This window comes from Linepithema humile, chromosome 4, assembly GCF_040581485.1.
Source record: "Linepithema humile isolate Giens D197 chromosome 4, Lhum_UNIL_v1.0, whole genome shotgun sequence".
Lineage (NCBI taxonomy): Eukaryota > Metazoa > Arthropoda > Insecta > Hymenoptera > Formicidae > Linepithema > Linepithema humile.
Window position 1 is genome coordinate 31148239 of NC_090131.1, and position 25541 is coordinate 31173779.

Consider the following 25541-nt stretch of genomic DNA (forward strand, 5'->3'; position numbering starts at 1 on the left):
TTTGGAATGATGAATAGCCAAGGTAAATAAATTAATTCATTAACGTGAACGAGAAAGAAACGGCGACTTTTTCTTTAGCAATTATATGCTTACTCTGTGCCATGCGCACTGCATTTGTTCGAGGTATTAATATTACAATATTTACCAAATATTATTGCAGCAAATAGCAGAAAGCTCGTCAATATTACGTCGGAGCCGTGCAATCACGCATTGCGTGAGAAACGTGTTTGAAACACCTCGTCATAGAGCATCTCAGAGACAACGGTGACTAGGTAGCAAAGAGAGAAGAGGCAGTGCCTTTTAGGGCAGTTAAATGTACAACAACGAATACAACGATGCAACGCTTCGGCTCATACTCATGCTGTCTCTACAGCATTTCTCGTTCCCGTCTGTGACCTCGCCTTGGATCGGATCGGTTTGAATCGGTCGTCACGTTCTATCCTGCCTCTCGCACGGATGCGACGCGAACTTATGTGGACGATCCCGCGACCCCGATCTTTCCTAGAACGCGTCAACTGATCAACTGAACAAGGGATCGCGCCACGAGTTTTTAGCGCAATCGTGAAAACGGAAAATGTTTCTGTTTTCCTTTGATCGCGATCATTTTTACCGTGAGTAGTAATCACTCTGACCGAGCTGAGTTCATAAATGCTCACGTAATATGTAGTATTATTTTTTCTAATTATATCAAATGTACAGGTGAAGAGAAAGATGAGAGTGAGATGAGAAAAGAAAAACGAACAAAAAGATCAAACAAAAAAAGAACAAAAAAAAGCAGAGAAAAAAATAAATGTTAAAAATGAGATAACACGATAGCGGTGATGACAAGAGGTGGAAGGTAAAAAACACGGTTCGAAATCTAGAGAAGCCAAGATCGAGAATGACCAAGTGATGACGTCAATGATGATCTCAATTCGATAATTTCCAACTGCTCCTTATTCAATTTTCTACTTTGAAACTACACTTTGCACAGTCACGAAAGGCTATAATTTATGGCAGAGAATAATATTAATTTGCGAAAAGCCATTCTAACAAACGCGGATTTCTTGATGGATGTTTCATGCTAGATGGTTACTGCCTTCTGTCTCATGTGTAGACTAGCATAAACTTTGAAATAAAAATAAAACGCATTGCACGTTATTATATCAAACCCTAGCTATAAGTGCGGATAGAATGTCGATCTTCAATTTTAAATACTCAACTATTACCCATCCGCGAATGGATAAAAAGAAACGCTAGGAAAAGGATAAGCGTAAAATTATCAGAACGTAAATGATTATTACAAGTCGCGGGAATCAAATTCTGGGAAAATGATAACGCTTAATGTAAATTTTTCTCTCGAAGATTTAAAGCAAGACTCGTGATAAAGATAGTAATTATTAAAGTAAATAAAAATAAGAAAATAATATGTCTCTCGTATATTCTACGTGATGAAATTGAGCGTGCAATTGAGACGATACACGTTGTTGATGGATGAAAATTCTCTGGATAGGAGACGGCGATCGATCGATTTTGAAGGGATTTGAAAAAGTGACGAGAAAATGACAGTGGCGTCGATGGCAGTGGTAGTATCATTTTCGGCAAATGTATCAAAGTCTGGCCGAAAGATGCGAAACAATGTCGTTGCCCTCTTTTCCTCGGCTGTTCGACTCACCGTCATTCACCGCCACCGCCACCGCCACCGCCGCCGCCACCACTACCGCCGCCGCCGCCGCCGCCGCCGTCGTCGTCGTCGTTCCCAGTTCTCTTGCTTTCTCTTTTTCTCTTTTCCCCATCTTCTCAATGCTTTTCGCTCTTTCGCGATGCTGCCACCGCCGCCGCCACTACCACCGTCGCCACCACTGCTACTTCTGCCGTTGCTATCTCCTTCGCTACGGGTACATGTTATCCCTGTCCCCTCCGCGGAACCATCCTCTTATTCCCACTCCTTCTGCGGAGCACCTGTCGTGCCAGAGAGTTCGGCGCGTTAGGGGCGCTCGACGGAGGTAAGTAGACGGTAGGTCATTAGTCGGCGGAGCATCTTCGTCGCGAACGGAAACGCGAGAGCCCATGTTGCGATAGCCCACATAGACGAGGAACGGAAAGTCGTGGAGTGCAAACGTTAATATCTACGCTACCATTATATCGTTACTGTAAATTGCCGTTTTATTCGATCACGTAAAAAGAAACAAAATAATTTGAAGGAAATAAGCTGAGAGCTAGACTGTTGTACTCTACACGTTTTAGAATCTACAGATATCTTGTATCGCGCGTTCCTCGAACACGTCGCCTCGCACGTATGCCTCCGCGAAATATCGATACATCCCCGTGATATTTTCGACAAGACACAGACGTCTTTGCGGTAAGTCATAGTTGCACGATGACCGCGGTTACGACCGCGCCAAGGTAAACGTCAGCAAGGAGGTCACGGCGCCGGTGAATTGTGTTAAGTGCGCCAAGCGACTTATCTGCCGAGGTGGTCCCGTGAGAGTCTCGCTAGTAGTGTACACGACGACGGTGAACGACGGTACGTCAGGCGACATAGAATCGAACGATATTGACGTGGTGTCGTATCGCAGCCGGCAGAAAGGGGAGAAAAGGAGCCTGCGTCGTGATAAAACATTCGCGACAAGACGAAAGTGAAGTAATAGGAAGCGATAGGGAGACTGCACCGGGATGCTGCACGCGGAGTCGCTGAGCTCCAGCTAACACGTGGCGATTACGCACACACTTCACAGTCGCGAGGTGAGCTTTATTTTGGCGAGCTGTTACTACTTCCTAGCGGATTGACATTTTCTTACGTATAAATGTGACGTTTCTTTCGACAACATTTTATCGCGATACAATATTTTCGTGCATGATTTTTATTCTTTTTTCCAAAATAAAATGTAAAATGAAGAAATGTAATAATAAAATATTCTAATGGCAGCGATTGATCTATGCATACTAAATTTATAACGCAATCATATTAGTATAATTACTATGTAATGTCAATCCCATTGGATAATAATTAATTGACAATTTTGAGACGTTTTTAACACAAAACACATGCTTTTCACGTAACAGTGAGCGCAGTCTGGACAACAAATACTAATAGAGATTAATAACAAAGCTAAAGACAAGAACTTAGGATGTATTCTATTGATAATTTAATAATGCATTTATAAATCAAAGAATGACGAATAAAGTGGAATTAAAAAATACTCAATGTTATTTCGAAACTTGCAAATGGAAAATGAAAAATACTGCGTCAAAAATATTGCAACAATTTTCATCTCTTTAAAGACAAATAAAAATGAACGATAGTTCACATCAGTCCTTTGGGTACCAAAGTAGTATGTTCCGTCCGGCATGATGCAAAAGAGCGGGCATGGTCATGAACGGAATGAATTACCTGCGATCTGCACTTACGTGATCTGCTTACCGATGTAAACGCGTGTGAATAGAACGACCGCGCCGAAACAACCAGGCGGATAAGGTTCTTGTATGAGGAAATCGGGAGGGGAGGGAATGTGGTCGGTCGACAGGTAAGGAGGCCTCACCAAATTTTCGTGCCGCTGCTCTGGACGCAATGTGCCTGAGATCCCCACGTGCTTTCGGACCACCTCTCTCTTCTCTGTCTCTCTGTCTTTCTTTTGCTTCGTCTCTTTGCGTTCGTTCATCTCTACCACGCTCTTTCGTTGACCGCTTTCCCCGCTTGTCGCTTCTTTCTCCCGCATATACAGATAAAGGCTTCGTTCCCGCGGAACACCGGCTTCACTCTCCTCTCTACGTTCCTTTCTTCTCTCTCTCTCTCTCTCTCTCTCTCTCTCTCTCTCTCTCTGCCCTCTCTCTGCCCTCTCTCTGCTCTCTTCGGTCTTTATCTTCTTCTCGTGTTCTCTCACAGTCGAACTGATCGACCGACCGCTCTTCGTGGAGCTACCAGACGACGAGAAGTTAGTGCGCGCATTCCGGTTAGCGGTCCAGCAAACGCATCGTCGTTAACTACTTCTTCAACTACCGTCATCGTTACCTTCATGTCTATCGTCTGTGTCACACTGCACATGTCGGTCAATCCTTACTTTCTCAGTGTAGGGAAAGATTGGTCTAATCAATCTAACCGATTCGATTGGTCAAATCGGTGCATATCTTAATGTATCGCTCTGATAACTCTTGATGCATTTATCAAAATCAACGATTAGGTAAAAATTGGAATTTTATTACAATGAATCGACTTATCAGTATCTAACCGACGAAATAATTAATTAATCCTTACAAAGATACGAATCATCAGCAGAGTGTAATTGCTTCAATTGCTTCTTCAATGTATGAAACAACGTATTTCAATTGTCTTTTTTTTCAAATTACGAGGAAATCGAATATCACTCACTTTGCAGACTCAACATGTAAGTGACTCGTTCCACGGTGTTAAAGGCGGATAACACGCTATTATGCGAACTCGCGCTGTGATCGGACGCAAGGTAACCGTGCGAGTGTACGTGGACCGGATTTAGATAAACGCACACGCACCGACCTAGGAAACGTTCCGATAAATCACTGATTCGTACAACATCGCGTCGTTTTAAATTGTGTCAGATGTTTTTGCACGTTACTTCACGCTATTCATTCTTACGAGTAATATTGCTCCAAAACAGATGCTGTACTAAATTGTGCGCATAAAGCTTGTCGTCATTTTCATCACGTAAAATATTTAATATGGCACGTCATAAATTTAGTTTGCAATATATATGTATATGTATTATAAACGGAAAAAGATTAATTTATCGTCGAGAAAAAATGAGAGATGGAAAAATTGTTTCCATAATAGTACTATTAAAGTCGCAGTCAGACTTTATGCAAAAACTAAATTGATTTCTTTGATATAATTAAATATACATGAATATAATTAAATATACATTCACATTTTGTTTAAAAGCAAACAATATTATTATTTTATATTAAAAATGGAATTTTAGTTGAGAATAAGATTTTTTTTACATTTACAGTTAATATTTTTCGAGATTTGTATGGATTTTCTAACTAAGCATATAACTCGATTATTAATTATCAATAAGATTAAGGATTAATGTAGCGGTTTTGCATATCGGTAACATCAAATACATCGCTACATAGGCCAAGATTTTTATTTTCAGGATGGATTGCATATACGCGCGCATACCAGCCCCGCAAAATTCATACGTGGCGAGCATTCTTTTTGAAATTTGCATCGAAATAAGTCGCTGAACGTCCGTTTGCCCTCTCCGCCCAACGTTGGCGGGTAAAAGGAGTACACTAACGGTTTTCGAACAGGTGTCATCTCTTTTTTCCACGCTTCATGAAATATTCACCAGGCATACGATTACGTTAGTATGGGCCGCACTAATCCGTCCGACGTCGGGGCATTCAACCTCACCTCATACGTTTTGGAAACGCGCCCAACGTAAGTCTGCATCCGTTTATCAATGAGATTCCTTGACGAATTAACATTACTATGTCACGACTTTGTCTATTTCTACGCAAAAGTATCGGTACCATGCCATGGGAATAACAATCAGTTATATTTCACCGATACAATACACCGATACAAACCATAGCTCATTTACAAATGTTTAATACAGAGAAACGCATTTTGTAAAAATTTTGATTATTTTGCAATTAATGAATTTTTCTTTTGTAAGGATCTAACAAAAAGTATAAAAGTAAAGGAAAGTGAAGGAAATAATAAAAGTAAAACAAGTCCAAATAAAAATAAAGAAATATTTTAAAAATAAAATTATTTTAAAAACTTCCTTTATTTTTTTCCTTAAAATATCATAACTTAATATTTTAACGTATTAAGATGTTTTAAGTAAAACATGAAAACTAAACTAAAAAATAAAAAAAAAGCGCAATTTGAATTCTTTTTATGCGAATTATCGATCAATAGTGTCAACGATCCACGTAATGCAGAATTATACGAGCTTGTATATCTCGTGTAGCACAAGTCCGCGTGGCCGTAAGAGAGGAAGAGATATCACAGTTACCTATTTACAGCGCATAGCTTGCGATTTCACCACTTCTGAATATTTACACAGATACTGCCGCAACTATTGCCGTATGGCACACATCGATCATCGGGTCGTTGGTTTCCAACGGATCGCAGAACATGCGTCAAAAACGTTATCGCATTTTGCTACGGTAGAATATGGACAATTTATATATTACGAATCGGTCACACCGTATCGTGAATCGCAGTCGCAATCAAGTTAAACCACGAAGGTCTCGAAAATCACTATGTTCATACACGCAATACTATCTCTATACTCACGAGCTTATTTGCATTCATCGATCGCTTGAGTGTATCTTCCATTTAGGATAGAATTCAAAAACGTTGGACGAATGATAAAGCAACATTCGCGATGCAATTCGTCTCGCGACACTCGTGACATTCATGAGATCGAAAGCATAACGAGAATGAGTCGTACACATGTGTTTCTTCAGTACATGAAAACCGGTATCGCCATAAGTCAGTACTATTGTACATTATCTGTTATGGTATTACGTTCACATTTGGCATGCTGTCGCGCCTCGTTTATGATGTACGATTATGCAAGGTACTATATTTGTTGAAGATGTATAATTTCCAAAAAATGTGTACAATAGCCATACACACAACTATATATATATAGTATATGTATTTTATAAAAAATAAGGAGCACTTTTCAAACGCATAAAACGAGCAATACTCAAACCATTAAAATTCGACAAAAAATTAAAGAAACATTTTAAAAATCAAAGTTTGTGTTTAATTGTTTAAAAAAATTTTTTATATTTACTCTCCTGAGCTCGAAGAAAGAATATATTGTTCGTTCTTAAAATTACAACGCCTACAACACTCTGCAGCTTGGCAAAACATTTTTTTCACACAATTTATGACAAGCGTCAAAAACTGAAAATCTGAAAATTGCTAAATTTTAAGCGTATGAACATCTAGACGCGGCAGAACAGTGCGACCGGCTGGCTGAATGCGCGCCATTATTACGCACGATGTCGTAATAATGGCGCGCATTCAGCCAGCCGGTCGCACTGTTCTGCCGCGTCTAGATGTTCATACGCTTAAAATTTAGCAATTTTCAAACCACTTTAACTCGGCGAAAAATCATCGTAGACAAAAAATTAAAAAAGCGTTTTAAAGCTTGAAACTTATACCTTCACATACTGTTGGCCATTTTTTTAAATTTTTTATTTTCACACTTCTGAATCCAAAAAAAAAACATATTGCTTTCAATAAAAAAATACGGCTGAAAACTTAGATTTGAATTAGCATTATAGTAAAAAATGCAGGTTTAGTTTCAATGTTGCGTAATTCCGACAAAAGAAATCGTAGCAAAATTAGAAAAAACATGTTGTTGTGTTGTTGGTGAAATATTGTAGTTTTTGATACTTGTCATAAAAAAAATTTTTTTTACCTACCTGCAAATTGTTTAACGTACATAATTTTAAAAACAAGACAATGTATTCTTTTGAACTCAGAATTGTAAAAATAAAAAAATTTTTTAAAACAACTAAAAGCACGTGGAAGGACAAACTTTAATCTTTAAGATGCTTTTTCAATTTTTTGTCTGCGATGATTTCTCGCCGAATTTCAGTGTTTGAAAGATGCTCGATTTTGTGTGTCTAAAAAATGTTTGTTTTTTGTAAAGTAGTGTACAATTCTAATAAAATTATAGAAAAATATGTGGAGAGGTAAAATCTAAGAATGTGTTCTAAAATAAGCTATTTCTTTTTAACTTTTTGGTTTCAAATAAGTCATTCCTCGGTCAAATGTTATTTTATATTATTTTGTGTATGTACATGTTTATACATTTATTTATTTCTTGATTTTGTTTTATTTTTAATAAATCAATAATAAAACATACGATAATGTTAGAGGAATAATATAACACTTGATACATGTAAAAAAATATATATCAAGTCTAGCGGTTATAGTAATTATCTAAATTTTTATTGTGGTAACTTAGATGTTAGGAATAAGTCGCACCCTCGATATATTATACTATTATAGATATTGAATCAGATGTGTGTGACATGAATAATTACGAAGCCCTAACCGACCTATTCCGATCGCAATCTTAATTGATTCCTTCTATCTCTCGTCGCAATATGCCGTAAATGTAATCGATAATAATCGTCCATTAGCAACAGGCGATGTGACTGTAAGATACTCTTAACAGTAACATTAACAGATAAATGAGGTTGAAGATTCAGAACTTGGTAACGGACGTTTCACACCTAAATTATGTTGTTTGATCCGCAGAGTGTGACTCGTTAGGAAGCATGCTGGTGAATATATTGATGTTTTGTAGACATGTAATTGTAATTATACATGTATACATAATTGTCAGATGGATACTTTTATGCTTAACTGACTGTTCTCACACGCATGCGAGTTTCTGACTCAACAACCGATTTACTACGATTCTCACGCGCGCATGATTGTGCATCATACCAAACTATTTCGCTATTTTTATCTGATTTTTATTTATAATAAGTAAGAGCAATGTGTTTAAGAGAAAATGCTGTTATGGTTTAAAGAAATAAATGCTCTGTAATAAATTGCTCTTTTATATTTACATTATTAAGCTCGTAAAAGTACATTTATCGTCCAAGTATCGATAACTATACAGTCGCCAGCAATTGCAGTTCTTACCCTATATTTATTCACAATTGCATTGCTTGTGTCCGCGTGCACACTTTCTATAGGTGTTCTCTCGTTAGATAAACATTCCGCACGCGATAACTACTCTTCGGTCTTATTTGTTGCAACGACGATTATTGTGCGCTAGTCGCATTAACCGCTAATATTAAGATAATCGATTTTGATCGCGATAAATGTGAATCATAAAGTGAATTACGCATGTTATTGTTATGACTATAGACCGAATCCTAGTTCCACGCGTCGCGCCGAGAAGCTCATTTTATTTTCCGCAACTGTTTCAATTCCCCAAGTGTAAAGTTTATTAAAGATGATAATTTCCAATAAAATAATTATTTTCACGATAATGAATACAGAGATACTATCAGGTATATTAGGCTGACAATTTAACAATTGTATTTGCTGTATATTAATGCCGATCATTACCTGCTAACAATAAGCAGTACGCTTGTCAATACCCAGTGCACGATCGTTCTTGAAAATTTATAAAGCTTATCTCTGCGCAACTGTCGAGTATTAAACGGGCAGAAGAAGAGGAATCGAACCTGGTAACGCTATTTTGACCTGCTTCACAGCGACGAAGTTTTTTTTGAACATAAATCTACAATTAACACACTCTTATATATTTTGTTTCGATTATCGATTTGTATCGCAGTCTCAAACTATAGTCTTGTGGAAGTCAATTTATGGCATTATATTTCATGCTTTATATTGCTGTGTATTGCAGAAAAAAATTAATGTGCAAGAGTTTATGATTATAATAGCAGACACATTTGTAGTGCAATAACCATGTAGCACTTTTTAATGGTCTTATAAATTCCCTCGTCAAAGTTGTCACACACTAATCATCTTTTGTTTGCTATAGAATTTAATTGACATTGCGTTGCATAAAGTAATAAGACACAGCGCTAATTGCCAGGCCCGAATTGTGATACAGTTTCACCGATAGCGTCTTTGTTTATGGATCAATGATGATTCTGAATAAATTACGTACATTATTTATCCAAAGCTATGTGGAATTACGACCACCTCGCAGGAGATCGACTGGAATTCTAAAGCGATCGACATGAAACAAAGTCTTGTCATCGCTCGGATGCTGTAAATGATGAGACACTCGATTTGATATTGCGATGCACGTACAAGCAAAGAGAAATTGTTGTATGCGCATTCGCGCTGAGGAAGAAAAGGGTACTGTTTATGATGTGACGACAGAGAGAGAGAGAGAGAGAGAGAGAGAGAGAGAGAGAGAGAGAAAGAGAGAAAGAGAGAAAGATACTGACAAAGATAATGTGTCAAGTTAATGGATCTAGGAATGGTAGAGAAATTAAGAACGTGAGAAATTGCGTATCTGAACAATAAAAATGCATCTAAAGAAACTTTAAACGTTCCAAGTTTTTTCATTAATTATTAGTTAAGTTGACACTTAGCAAATAGAAAAAAATTGATCAACAGTAGTCAATGGTGATGCAATGACGATTCGAAAGGCGTGCAACCATAAAGATAATTCATCGATGTTAGTATGCGCTTTTGCGCGCGTGCGACCGATTGTACAGCGATTGTCGTTGAGGCTGACGTTGAGAAAAGAGAGACGGCGAGACAACGTTGTCACATTAAAGCATCCTGAAACGGTGCCGAGGGGGAATTATTAGCGTGGGATCTATCACACACATCGACCGCGCGAGCGGGAAACACCGTTACAAAGATGCGTATAATCCAACCGGCCCGATCGAAACATTCCAAGAATGTACTATGTGTGAGTCTGTCCTGAGGCTACTACCGTTTCTACTAGAGGTGAATCAGCGGATACTCGCGACATAATGCTTACAATCGAACACTTGAGTTTCAAAAACTTAAAAAATTTTAACTGTATTTGCTTTGCATCTTTCGACTTATATAAGCGTATATATATTTTGTTTGAATTTTAAATCGGTTTATTACGATTACTCTATAGCTTACTAATTTAGCAATTATATACATTAGTATTGAGAATGAATTTAAGAAAACGATACCGATGAAATTCGTATATTTTTGCGTCATGCGGCTACACGAGTCGATTATGCGCGACTAATTAATGCTTTCCGCCGGCATGCTCGAGACGGGTGAATCAAAAACACGCCAAGTATTCACGGTACTCGTGTATCATGAAACATCTTGCTCCGATTAACTTTTCCATCATCGAGACCACCCATTTCAGTCTGCTCTTCCTATTAACGTATCAGCCATACAACTTTTCATGAAATATCGTCAACATTTGTATTGTTTGCATTTGTTAACGATAAAAAGGGCGTGTCTAATAAAGTTGTAAAATAACAAAATTATAAATATGATAGCTCAATAATCGCAATAGCTGGCATGAATAACAACTCAATTGGAAATTATTACAATCAGGAATGCAAATACAAATATATTAACTTATTATTATAAGTTTTGCTGTAATAAAATCACGGAAGTCTTAAAAATTTGTTACATTTAAGCAACGCTATAAAAACTTTTATAAAATGTTTTAGTTGAAGCTAAGAATATTGTCGAGAAACTAGAAATATAATCCCGTTTAATAAATTGTTTTAATAAAATACGGCAATTAAGAGTAAAACTTTAAAGGATTATGACCTATAAAATCCGATGTCATTAAAATTTATCTTTCAGTATACATTGTATCATAAAAGCTGCATATAACTAATAGCGCAGAACGAGAGAAGAATTTCCTGAACGTGATACGTTCATCTATTCGACGGATCCCGATTCGCACACGTACCGAGAATATATGTATATTGCAACTCACCAAATTGTATAATTAAAATATTATATTATTAGTTTCTTCCTTATTATTTATGTTAAATTTTTTGACACATTTGCGTCTCCAGTTTATTTACATTCCCAAAACATAATTTTGCAAAATTTTTTAATTGTTAGTATCAAATAGCTTTTTAACGATGCATGTCCTAATTCGGCTTTTAATTGCTTAAAATAATATTAATGTAAAGTGTATCTATTTTTCCATATCTCACGATGCGTGTCATCGACTAACTATACGGCCAACTAGAATACCGTTCCGGTACGACAATCGCGGAACCACAGTTCTTCGTCGGGGACTGCGAGTCATTAAATAATCAACGTTAATTTGTTGATATCCCCTATTATAAATCAAGATCAAAGGCATCTAGGCGTCAACTCATGCGAGCGTCGGTCAACCGTGATAATTATATATTTGCAACAACGACATGACAAACGCAACCAAGCGCTGTCTGAGCGTCATGCGCGAATATTTGCAAACGTTACAGACGTTTAACATTGTCCGTAATTTATATACTAATTCATTTCAATATAGGCAACATACTAATTGATTTGATTTTAATTAAAGTCAAAATATATGATGCCATCGGATTTGACGACCGGCTACTCCTACTTTCTTTTTTTTAATTCATCTTCCACACCAACAAAATTACAACTTGGTTCCACTGAATTATGAGACTCGAAACGAACGTTTTTTCCCAAGCGACAGGATCATTGAGATTTCTCTTGGGATAGATTCAGAAGGAATTCCTCTTATAAATGTCGCTAACCGCTACAATACATATACAAAATTATTATTTGGTATAAAAACTTAATTAGTTATTATTATTGATTAGTTTTAACAATTTAATTCTATTTCTTTTATTTATTTAAATTCATGATAAGATTATGTATACTGGACATAAGTATTTGCGGAACGCAAAGCACAAAAAATTTATTCTTATCACATGTCGCTGCGTCAATTTTTTGCCGAATCCTAAAAATCTGGCGTGCACTTACCATAAGTGTGTACAATGTCGCGGATCGCAGAATATTATGTAACTATCACGGTACTACGGATCAGCTGATCAGCTGGACAACGGTAATGAGGGTACTGAAGTAGGTCACTGTTCTATAAGTTACTGACCATATAGAACACGTGCATCGCCGGTTGACTTTATCCGTTAATCAACGGATTATATATATATTATGTATATACAGCAATACTCTGGTCTACTGCACGAATAAATCGTATTAATTAATATGTTTATTACAGGTGTGTTTGAAGCAACGGCAAAGCCAACGGATTGCAGCGGCGGGACATCGGCTGGTGAGTTTAATATTATATTATGTAACGTTAATTGTTTTCAACAGTATAAGAATGCGAAGTAATTACTAGTAAGCGTGCCGAATTCACATTATGTGTCTCTCGCTGCCGAAAGAATATAGATGAGAACGGCACACATATGTATATACGATTTTACCGAATGAACGTTTTTAAATTGTGTCTGTACGACGTAGAGTTCAAGAGATTGCTTCTTGAATAGGCATTCTTGTATAGTCGTATTGTATGTAATAGGTATGTCTCTTCGCATCCTCGCACTCGCTGATTCTTGCGGTAAAAATAAATTATTCTCATTATTCCAAATTGCACATGGCAAGCAGTAGTTATGTTGATCGCAAAATTGTTTATACATTTCTGTTGGAACAACCAAAAAAAGGACAAAATTAAAAGATTCACTATCAATCTACTAATGTATTCCTCTGTAACGTCTTGCAATCAAAGTACAAATTATAATAGCGTGGTATATTAATTAAATAATGACAGATATGAAATGCTACTTGAAGAGCAACAGAATCAATTTGCGTCTTATCGATTTGCACGCCGCGTTCGTCTAATAATAATGCAGTTTCAGGCTATTGCTGTCAACACAAGAATTGAAAATATATATATTAGTGCAACGATGCGTTTAATCCGGCAAAAACGATCGGCGAAGTTAACGAGCCGCGACAATCTTGTGTGTATGTACAGGCGCGTGTGTGAAAACTGTATCGGGTTGCCCGTGTTATCTCTGTCTCGTCGCAATGATGATCATGTATCGTTCTTGCTCACTCTGCAGTCTTAAAAATGAGTTGTGAGAATATCAAAATAAACTCTTTGCATAATTAAAATTGTCTTTTACAGACCAGCAAAATGTAAAATTGTTCAAAAGAATTGCTTGAAAGATTTAAAAAATGATACATCGAAGTGTATAATATTAATAACTAACTATTGAAAGGATTGTATTGTTAAATTTTCTTTTGTTAATGAGTTTCCTTACTGTTTAAGAAGCTGTATTATTAATCTTTTCTTTCTCTTTGTTGGGGCAAAAATTAATTACTCCAAATACATGTTGCGTATTGCTAATCAATCGATCTATAATAATCTTTAGCCTTTCTTCAATTTCGATCGGATAATAATACCAACCACTTATCGCTACTTTGTCGCAAATAAAAAGATAGTTTAATTGGTTGTAACTTGTTCGTGCATATCATTAGAGCTGGAGAAGCCGACGTATAACCGGCAACATCACTCTTATAGATTCTTTAACGACTGCTCACAAAGATGAGCTACGGTTATTAAGTAGAGCGGAAAACGAAGGCATGATTTCTTACCTGGTTTGTTTCTTCTCGTGTCTTCTTGTATCACACGCAAAAATAAAAGAAAAACGCGCGAATATAAAATTATTACTCTTTTATGTAGATAACAGTGAAACATCCAAAATGTAATGATACGATTGCTGAAACTCTCGAAATACTTTTTGAAACTCTACTCTCTTGGAATCTTTTTACAATAAATTCTTGGAACAATATGCTTGTATAGAAGCTAATGAGAAAGCTGAGATAGGAAGATATTTTGTATGTGATTAAGATCACAACGATTAACAAGCATGTAAACGTGCGAATCGCCTGTAAAGCAAGAAATTGGTATATTATTGTGTGCGTGACGTCGTGATACTTTCCATTCATAACTACGGTTATCTTTGTGTCCGTTGCAATCTGCGATTACATAGCGATACGCCGCAATACTCTCGATAGCGAATCGCATTTACGATCCCAGATTGCTCGCTGCATCTGTCACCTGCGGGTCAGTAACATAGATTGTAAAGTCTGGAACTTTATGCTGACGCACCGTTATAATAGCCAATATCCTACGGCGACAGCATTATTCCGATAATCGAAGAAATTGTTCGCGATAAAAACATTTCATCAAATAAATTACCTACTTTATTATATACATCGCAGAGCTTTTTAAGTGAGCGATGAATTTTTTCTCCCTCCCTCCTTTCTCTCTCTGTTTTTTGCTCTTCCGAATTTTGCATAAAGCACATTAGTTTGTCAGAGACAACCTAATAGACAAACACAACGTTAGCAAGGTTTCTAGCTTCTTCCACTCTCTTGCAATCTTGAAAAGAGGAAAATAAAGAATAAAGATCATAGCTAGTAAATAGCGTAAATTCCTAAACAACAGATGCACGCTTGAGAAACAGTAGAAATTATGTCGATATTAATTTACGTTGGCGTAATAGCTACGTTAACTATACAACTACATTTGAGATTACAGATTGTAAACATTAAATGAGAACAAAAATGCATATGATAAAGTATCTTTTGGTTTTTCACTTTTACACGATATATATGTATCTTACCGTGACGATAATTATCGCCATATTATCGCCATCGACGTAATTCTTTAAAAATGAATAAACGCAAATGAATGAACATAAATCGCATTACGCGATGCAGTACTAGGTATATTCATTGTATCCGCTATCTCTAGGTCGATTACACAAGCTATATGTTAGGATTAGGCTATCTTTATGCGAATGTGTACCGTTATAACTATTAATATCCATTTTTACGTTGCATTACGATTTATACGTTGCATCATGATAATTTTAAAAGTGACTTAAAGCGATAATAGATTTCAAAGATGTTACGCGTGATAAGGCAAAACCGAACGTGATAATTGATGTTAATATCAACTACTATTGTACATCTTTATTTTAATTAATATTTACTCGAAATATGCAATTGTCTATCTGCGAATGCTCTACATATCTACAATATTCCCTATTTTTTGCTTGTTTCAATTTTTGACAAGAAAGCATTACTTTTTCCTTGCAATTTTGCACTGGTACTATGTATGTTATCCTGATTTCCGCGAATGTACACATATTCGAAACTCCGTAACCATGATTTCTCCTGGCACAATCAATTTTGTACTCGAGACCTCCTTGGGATTCGAAGCGCAACTTGGCGGACAGTGGCCGGTTAATTTGCTCGCTAGACCATGGTAGTCGGGTAAATTAAAATAGATCCGGCTTCGAATATACAGCATGTACCTCACACTGGCGTAACAGCTTACGCGCGCAACGGTGAAATTAATGTGAAATAATGCCAAGTAGTGCGCTTTTTGTTTTTGCAGGGCAGGACGGTGTTTCGTCGTAAGAGGCTGGGACCTCCAGGATGCCAGGGGTGTGGAGGTTGCTACGTATGCTGATCTATATGGTGAGTGAACAACATCGATCTACAAATTGGACAGACGCAGAAATCAGTATCGATTGCATGCTTATGAGCGTTGATGTGACGGAGCTGAAACTTTCGACCGTTTATAATTTGCGATAGAATTCAAGATGAAAAAGAAATCTGTTTATAATGTTATGCAATAAAAAACATTTGTGAAAAAGATTTGAATGTGTACACAATATATACATATGTCACATCATACATACATTTCATACATGTGTGTTTTTGGATTTCTTCTCAAATACTTTCTATATTAATATTACACTCGGTGCAGATACATAAATAGAATTCTATCTCAAATCTCGTCTACCTAAATTGTCTTATTTATCCTCAATTAGAAAGACTTATTAACGTTCGAGCTATCGATGTCGAGAGATGAGATGTCAGATTCGGTATCTTAATAACGCCGCAAAGAGCGAATAAACGAACAGTCGAGGAAGACAGGAGCAACGAACAGCGGTACAAGGTGTATTGACTAGCAACGACCGCGGTACAAGAGCTCACACGAAACTCGTGACTTGCGTTTCGTCCCGCGCGCGTCTTGTAGCGGTTTTCTTTTGTCGGTCAATTAGGCCCTAGAACCGTGCACTCCATCGGATCGGTCGACTACTCCGCAGACTCGCGTCGATTCCGATAATGGGCTGTAATTTCAAGTGTGTTTGACCATGGAGCGACGCGGTCGTAGATTCTGTAATTAATGAATAACGGTCTGAGCGGCCGGGCCAAGCCCCGATACTCATTTGCGCAATAGTCATTTGGCTGGCTAATAACCTCGGGATACCGTTTTGCAAGCGGAGCAGAGGCGCGAACGCACCACGCAATCCAGGAAAAATAAAGAGTGGTCCGTGGTCGCCGCGCGTTTGCGTTTCCGCGCTGGCGGTGCCGTCTGATCAGTCTGGGAATTCGCGCATTTCCATTTGGATGACAATGCGATGACGCGGCGGGAGCCGCCGCGACAGCTTGCAAGCGGATATTCGTGATACCTACTCTAGGTACCGTTATCGCATCTTGTAGCCTTCTTTCTCGCGTCTCGCCCGACATCGTCACCCCTCCCATATTCCCCTTACTTTACTTCTCCTCACGTTATTCGGAAACCGGCGTGAAACCTACCATCCGCGCGAGACGGTATCGTCCGATGAGAGAGATTTATCTCCGCGGCCTTGCTCGCGAAATAGGCGTGCATTTCGTCCATAAATTACCCACGATTATTGTACAGCAGACCGCTATAATCTTTTACGATGCAGAGCGAGCAGACGAGACTAGCGGTAGAAATGCTACCGCGGTTTGTGATTCAAGAAAGAGCGATAAAATCGAATGTTTATCCGTACGAGTACGTTTGTCGCGCATGGACGTCTGCAGCCGAGTCAATTCTAACAAACCATTATGCGCAACAACGATTTGCTTGCATCCGCAATTTTTACTCAAAGATAAACCAATGAGTTGACGCAAACTTTTCTCCGTCAGTGGTTACACGACTAGGACATAATAGGAATTTACAGAAAGGGTTAAGGAAGGTCAGTAAAATCGGTCATAAACCTCTCGATTCGTGCCGACCCCAATCCTCCGTCTTACGATCGGTACACGCAAACGTGCGGCGACCGAAGCAGCTATTTCCGCGTGTCACGAGGAGTACAATCGACTACTAGCCACAGACGGGCATTAGTATTCGAACGCCGAACGGAGATGCCGCGATGAGAAACTCACCTACCGTACTTCACCTACTGTACTTGATGTTCGAACGACTCGAAATATTGATACATAGCATACGAGGTCGTACAAGCGAGTCTCGAAGAATCTTAATAACTTGCGATGGTATATGACTAAATTTTGCATTTCTCGCGCATCTGAGTCCGTGAGAGAGAGAGAATGTTCCGGCAACGAATGAACAGTGTCTCTGCTCTTTTTAAATGATGCCCGCATCCTATCGCGGCATCGAACAGGGGTAGCGTATGAGTCAACGATCGCTATTGATACACGGCGAGATGCCGCGGCGCGACGCGCTGGCAAAAAGGGGTACGCGCCGCCGCGCGCGTCCGCCAGGTGCGTAATCATTTCTAATGAAACGTTGTCATTTAACAGTGCGATTGTAAAGGAGCATAGAAACGTGTTTTCACTTGCGCGAAAAACAGCGACCGTTAATGCAGCGGTAAAGACGCTTCTCCCGTTACGGCGTGTTGCGCAGAATACATAGGGAACACCTTGCTCGCTTCGACGATGGTGCTGCATTCGCTCACTCGCGTCTAGCATCTAGCATTTTCTACGGCCGCGAGCGTGTGCATATAGCATCCCTTAGTTTGAAGAAATGTTCGAAGCAGAACACACGCCTGTTATTCCTCAAACTATCGATGGCGATACATATCCACTGTACTATGTGTGATAGTGACTTTGCGATATTCAGTCAGTTTAAGAAATTAAAATAAAATTTTATGAGGCTCTAATGTACTAATCTAGGTGAGTTACAGAATGCTAGGGCTTAAAAGCCAAAACTAGTTGTTAGGTCTGACACATTATATTTATAAATGTTTAGTAATTATATGTATACGTTTCAGCCAGTGATCAAGTCATTTTCATCGTAAAAAGTTTAGTGAAAGAAATCACCAAAGTCACCATAATAAGTAAATGGAAATTGCACGCGTAAAATTATAAATAACAAAAGTGATAATAAATTTAATTGTTATGATCGGACCGCTCTCCGGACTTGATTTATCGTCACATTCACTAGATCATATCCCCGTGAAAACCAGTTAACCTATTACCGCAAAAACATTTCAAACAACACTATCGTTGTCAGCACTTCTGTTTTGTTCTGACTGAACATTATCTAGACATACACGCGTGAAAGGTGTAATGATATTTGCAATTATTTGCGTTCTCGCAGGAAGTGAGTGAAGGCGCAAGGTATAAACCGTATGTCATTGATTAATTCGAGATGGATACGCCGTAAACGCCAGCGCGATGCCGTTCTGGCTCGTGCCGTAATTACCTCGTATACCGGCATTAGCGGCGAAGTAAGAGCTATACACGAGATTGTCAGAGATTGTCCGATTGAACGTAAAGGGGTATTTATGACTAAAGCGTATAGATTATCCCGGATTCTAATGGACGAGCGAGGTGAAAACACATGGGTGCTTGAGTTTTCATTACAGCCTCAGCGGAAACCCTCTCTAAGCTCATTACGTGCAAAAAACAACTCGATGCGGATACGTAATAAACTTGATTTATGGTTAATAATTTCTGACACGGAGATATTAGGGACGGATGTTTCAATCAATTAAATTGATTTAACTTCTTACTCCTTGAAATAATTCTGTACAATAATATTTTATCAAATTGATCAATATTTATGGCCAATCTATTTCTTGATTAGAAAATTGACTAGGTATTTTTAAATTATAAAGATTGAAAATAAATTTACACGTAAATTTCAATAGGATTTTCTTAATTTGGTACATTTATCGATTTACAACAATTGTGACTTGCGCAACTTCTCGGTCTTTGCAATCAGTTTCTACTAGGTATAATTTTGTTGTATCGCGAAGAGAGTAGAATCGACGGTCGATTCTTGCCGTGCGTAACTGTGAGGCTACGGGTTACGTATCATATGTGTAGGTTAGAAAATAAAGCGAGGAGCGAAGAGGTGGCAGATAGCAAAGAATGAGAGAGAGTGAGAGAGGGAAAGGGGGGGGGGAGGGCGCGAAGATCGAGAAGAGAGCAAAGGTCGCAGGTTCAAAGAAACATACGACATTCTTTAAATGCACAGGTGGCTGGCCTGAGGAGCGTCAGTAGCAACAGTGACATTTGGCCGCTGGAGAGACCAGAGGGCATGCCGGCCATCCAGTCTTTGGAGGTAATGTGTGGAAAAGACCACATGGATGTCCACCTCTCGTTCTCACAGCCTTTTGAGGGCATTGTCTCATCCAAAGGCCAACACGCGGATCCACGATGCGTCTACGTCCCACCGTCCACCGGACAAACGTTCTTTTCTTTCCGGATAGCTTACGCGAGGTGAGTTCTCCTACCGTCAAAACGAAGACGTAAATGCCCAACTTTGATTTATCCACGGAATGTGTGACAAAGATGTAACGTCGTTTAATTTATCGCAGTATATTTTGATAAACCACTTTCGCGTGCTTGTTATTTTTTCAACCATAACGCAAAATTGTTTCTTTTGCCGGCAGTTTTGTCAAAAGTTATTATATAACAATTGCAGAAAACATACCTATTATTTCATTTTACCTATGTACGTGTTTTATTTTACTCCAGATGCGGTACGAAACCGGATATGCACGGGCAATTTTATGAGAATACCGTAGTGGTCCAGTATGATAAAGACCTACTAGAGGTTTGGGATGAGGCTAAACGATTGCGATGCGAATGGTTCAACGATTACGAGAAGACCGCGTCGAAACCGCCGATGGTTATCGCGGATCTCGACGTAATACAGCTGGACTTCAGAGGTACAAACTTACGATTATGCTTCTATCAAATGCTACTTCTTAATGGAGATAAATCGTCGACATACATTTCCCGGGCTCTCATACTATCGAGACTACCGCGCAATATCCGTGTGTACGAGAAACTCCTTCGATTGCCATCTGTTGCTGTAAATAATCTTGAGCGGCGAATGCAGTCATTCTCAATCAAACTTTAAATCTTTCAAGATTTTCTGAAATGTTGCGGTTAAATATTCGCTTAAATATAACACTTACGACGAGTCACTTTCCATCAAAGTAGAGCGAATATTCCGCTTTTGAACATACGTTGTGAGGGATAGTTCATTTAACGCCAAGAAACGAATCACACGCTGCAATTCGTGCAACTGTTTGCGGTTGACCGCAGGTAAAATTGCAGTCACATCAATTGATTTCCGTTTACGTAACATACATATAAGAGTGCTTGAGAATTGTGGGTAAAAACTTAGAACTCTAGATATCTCGAAAACACTTAATTTACAGACATGTATGCCTATTGAGACTTTTTTGTTTATTTTGTAAATTTTATCGACTAACAACTTTAAGTCTTCATCTATAATACTGAAACAATTTGTATAAATCGCGGAATAAAAAGCGAGTATGCGACAAGTATACCACGACACGTATACAGGACGCTTATAGGACGATGAGAATGAAACATCATGAGAAATCACAGAATATCATCAAATCGATTGCAATATCACTCTCTTCCGCTTAGAATATGTCATATTTTTATAAGTAAAATGATATGTAGATATAAATGTAGTTTACTATACTTTTCACTTTTACTTTTTTGATTTTTATACATGCGAGGATAAAAATTTGCACTGATTTTTCATTGTTTACAGGTGACAATGTGGATTGCTGGATGGAAATCCAGCATGGTAAGGGTCCGTGGGCGCCACCCGTATCCGGAATCGTGCCGCTTGGCTCCACTCTCACCCTGGTGGTCGCCATAAACGATTACCGAGGTAACAAACTCCCAAATACCCGAAACTTTTCGAGAAAAACCAGCGAACAGACATACGCTAATATAATATTCTATTAATTAAACTGAGCACAGGTGAATTTGACATGCGAGTCAAGTCGTGCGTAGCTTCAGACGGCGGCGGTCATACAATACAGCTCAGCGATGAATTTGGTTGCGTGCTAAGACCAAAGATGATCAGTCGATTTTTGAAAGCGCGCGGTTCGGACGATCGCGCGACTGTCATTACATACGCCTTTTTCCACGCCTTTAAATTCCCAGACGCATTAAGCGTTCATATCAAATGCAAGGTAATACCGATGTCTATTGTTAATCTGAATATTGCTTGTAACAAGATTGAAAATATTTTTATGAAAAGGTGGAGATATGTCGGCATGGTTGCTTGGATCACTGCCAGCTGAGCGATTCCGTAGCTCACTACATTCAAGAGAGAAAGGATCAGATACGGCCGCAGTATGTACAAAGCACATCAGCTTCTATGGCATCCAGCGATGATAATGACAGTGCGGATAAAGACAACGAGAACGCGGGTGATAACGTTGAACAGGGGGATAGCTCTCTGTACGATGACGTTATCCAAAACGGTGACGAGATGGCATCGATTGGAGGACACTTCCTGGACGTTGAAAAGTCGATTCCGAAAGCGCAGGCACAAACGAGCAATCGCTCACCGCAATCGCCGACTGTGAGTGAAGCGCATGATAGCGAGATCCATCTTGGTGATGTCGACTTATCGAAGCCGTTTATGGTAATAAACGTAAAAACATCTTCTTAATCGTCGAGTTAATCAATTAAAATTGGTCGTGAATACTCGATCTTGGCTCTCCTCTTTCCAGGAACCACCGCGAGTGAACAGGTACGAGAGCGAGCAGGACCAATTCCCGCACGGACCTCGCAATCTCGAAGAGGATAGCGGCACAATGCCCGTAACACCACTCTCCGCCGGCGTCACCCGACGGAAGCGCTCAGTGATGATTACCGATAGGAAGGTGCGCAGTGCTGACGTCGGGGTTAGCGGTATCTACGAGGTCATCTCCGAAGCGGATCTGGCCTTCAGTCCAGACACGCATGCCGAAGCGGTGACGGTCTTTCAGGGCAGAATACGTGAAGAGGTCGTTTACGGGATCTGCCTGCCGATGCCGGGTTTCAGCGCACTCTTCATCGTAGTTGCTCTCTCAGCGGTCGTTTCCGCTCTCGTTGCCGGCGCGATGCTGCACCGGCTGCAGGCGCAGCGGGAGGTTGTCACCGCTGGCAACAGGGAGGACAACCAAGCCGGTGTTCACGTAAACAACAATGGCTGGTTGCCGTATGGTTTATTACGCGTACGCTGCACGACGCGATCCGTTCATCACCCGGAGCAACTGCAGAAGCAGACGAATGCAGCCACTTCACAGGCGCAGGCTGCAGATCCATCGGTCGAACGAGGTTGACGACGCCTGTATCCGCATCGGTATTGAGACGCGTAGGCCAGGTGTGCGTCTGAGGAGAGACCAAAATGTGCAATAATACTCTGTACAAAGTATTACGTAAGTGCGTAAGAAACCGCGTGCGATTGTATATCAAGAGAAGAACATTTGTTTCTCTCTCGCAGGGATACACGTAAATATCAAAATATCAGCGGAAGAAAATAAAAAACTATTGGTATGTTTCAGTGTTCTCTTGCGTATCGCGCAACGATATCGAGTTTTCACGAATCGCAGTCACCGAGAACTCCGTCTCTAGATACGCATTAGTCTAATACGCACGATGCCGTAATAATGGCGTGCATACAGCCAGCCGGTCGCACTGTTCTGCCGCGTCTAGATGTTCAGAAACTTAAAATCTAGCAATTTTCAAGCCGCTAGGTGAAAAATTAGAAAAGCATTTTCAAGCTTGAAACTTGTACTTTCGCGTACCGTTGGCTGTTCTTAAAAATTTTTTATTTTTACAATCCTCAGCTTGAAAGAGGAACACATTACTTTCAAAACACTGTGTAACTTGGTAAAAGAATTTTTCTCGCCAAATTTATTTCACACAAGTGTCAAAAACTACAACAATTTACATTTTGCTACGCTTTTATTTGTCCGAGTTACGCGACTATGAAACTAAACCTGCATTTTACACGCTAATGCTAATTCAGTTTTGCAGGTAACATGTTGTAGCTTTTGACACTTGTCATAAATTTTGCGAGAACAATTTTTCTGCCAAGCTACATAGAGTTAAAGGAACTAATTACTACGTAACTTTAAGAACAAAATGATTCTTCTTTCGAGCCAAGAACTGTAGAAATAAAAAAAAATTTTTTTAACAATTGAAAGAGCATGTAAAAGTATAAACTTTAAAATGCTTCAAGCTTTAAGATGCTTTTTTCATTTTTTGTCTGCAACGATTACTCGTTTCAGCATTTCAAAAATTGCTCGACTTGAATGTCTGAAAAGTGTTCCCTATTTTTCGTAGAATGGTGTATATTAAGTATTGAGTTTTCAATTGTATTACATATTACAAAGTTTTTGATAATTAATTAAAAGTGGCATTGTTATTTTCATCATGTTTCATCATTAATCAATGTCATTTTGTCTTTTTTACAAGTTTTCCTTCGTATATACTAATAGATGTATTAACTCATTATAATATTTATATAAATAGATCTTTTATTTAAATTATTTCAACAGAATATTATCAAAGAACAAATAAAATAAAAAGGTTATTTTCCTCTTATGAAAGATACGCACTACAGATCATAATATATGTAAGTATTAAAAAACTGCAGAAGAGACATGTTGAGTATAAATGAGATTATGTATTGAAAACGTTTGAACGTGAGGTAATAACCGTTAAAACCGCGATAATACTAAAAATTATGAAAGCGGTTTACCGTTGATAGATAGATAGTATTTTTACGGAGATTTTAGTGCCTTAATCGATTAATAACAAAAATCGTGGGTATATCGTGGAGAAAGTAATGTAATAAAATTATATTGAAAATAATCGTAATTATTGTACTAATAGTATACTGATAAAGATAATATGTGTTTTGTCATACGAATAACAAAAATTCTTCGGAATCGGAGATTGTTCCGGCGCGTTAATTATCTTCTGGGAATGTCGTCGATGGCGTTTGAGATTCTGTTGTCAAATCGACAATATGAAACGAATTATAGAGAATTATATCGTCTACAATTTAAATGAGAGTTTTTATTTAGATAGATATTTAACAAGTACTATTACATTATTTATGAGTCTATTAGTATATGAGTCGTTCGATTCTACGACATTTTCTTTATATAGAAGTCATTAATAGCTTTTGCTCTAAGGAGGCTAAAAATATATAAATATTTATCTCGGATGTAGCAAATGTGTATAAAATATGCGTTGTCTTGGGAAAGCTGACACGAAGAGAAAATAAATATTTAATTCCCATCATATCCACCATTCCTTCATCTTCTAAAGCTTTCATAACTTGCAGACTTACGTACGTGTAATGCGAAGGAGAGTTTACGATTGTCTTCGCTTTTCTGTTAGAGATCAACTGCCGCAAATTGTAACATAGTATACAAGCTATTGCCACACAAATGTAATTTGTTACGATTACAATTTTTATACTTGATATACGTAAATAAGTGCATTGGAAATATAGAAAAAGTTTTATATAAAGATTTTTTTAGAGATACAATATGAGCAAACTATTTCTAAATATGTGTTCTATTCGAATCTCTTTTACACGAAAACGGACCGATTTGCATTCTAATAATAGACAAATGATTTAAAGTTTTATTTGCTCATTTGTCCAAGTGACTTGTGAGTTTTGCCAACTATATAACATTTAAGACTAGACCTTAAGTTATTCATATATGTATAAACGTTTAAAAATTTATTTGTTACGCTTAGATTGAACCTTTTTAATTTAAGCGCGGCATATGTGCTATCAAAAGTACTGAGGAATAAATCGTAGTATCACCTGAGAGAGTTGAATGGAAAAAGTCCGAACAAAAAAGTAAAGCGACGATATGACTATTTAGTTGAAATATGTTATGTTTTTATTTAATATACATAAATAATGCCAATAAATATATTTACAGGATCTTGAAAACGTATGATTGAGCCTCAA

At 38.3% G+C, this 25541-nt stretch overlaps 1 protein-coding gene across 2 annotated transcripts; it reads left to right on the plus strand.

Annotated features, from left to right (window-relative positions):
* Positions 1-1975: 1975 nt before the first annotated feature.
* Positions 1976-25054, plus strand: m (miniature). 2 transcript variants are annotated; one of them, XM_067353608.1, is made up of 10 exons: positions 1976-2724; positions 5112-5398; positions 12702-12755; positions 15894-15976; positions 19755-19999; positions 20258-20451; positions 21315-21437; positions 21530-21744; positions 21813-22202; positions 22291-25054. In XM_067353608.1, the coding sequence occupies exons 4-10, from the start codon at positions 15935-15937 to the stop codon at positions 22882-22884; spliced, it is 1803 nt and encodes a 600-aa protein (XP_067209709.1). In that variant the 5' UTR covers positions 1976-2724; positions 5112-5398; positions 12702-12755; positions 15894-15934; the 3' UTR covers positions 22885-25054. The 2 variants fall into 2 exon arrangements, with proteins under 2 accessions (XP_067209709.1, XP_012231125.2); XM_012375702.2 differs by lacking the exon at positions 5112-5398.
* Positions 25055-25541: the final 487 nt, after the last annotated feature.

Bases quoted from the DNA above. Each gene is read 5' to 3' on its own strand.
- m (XM_067353608.1), top strand. From the start codon at position 15,935: ATGCCAGGGGTGTGGAGGTTGCTACGTATGCTGATCTATATG. The intron at 20,000-20,257 runs GTGAGTTCTCCT...ATTTTACTCCAG, and splicing joins TTCCGGATAGCTTACGCGAG to ATGCGGTACGAAACCGGATA. The intron at 21,438-21,529 runs GTAACAAACTCC...AACTGAGCACAG, and splicing joins CGCCATAAACGATTACCGAG to GTGAATTTGACATGCGAGTC.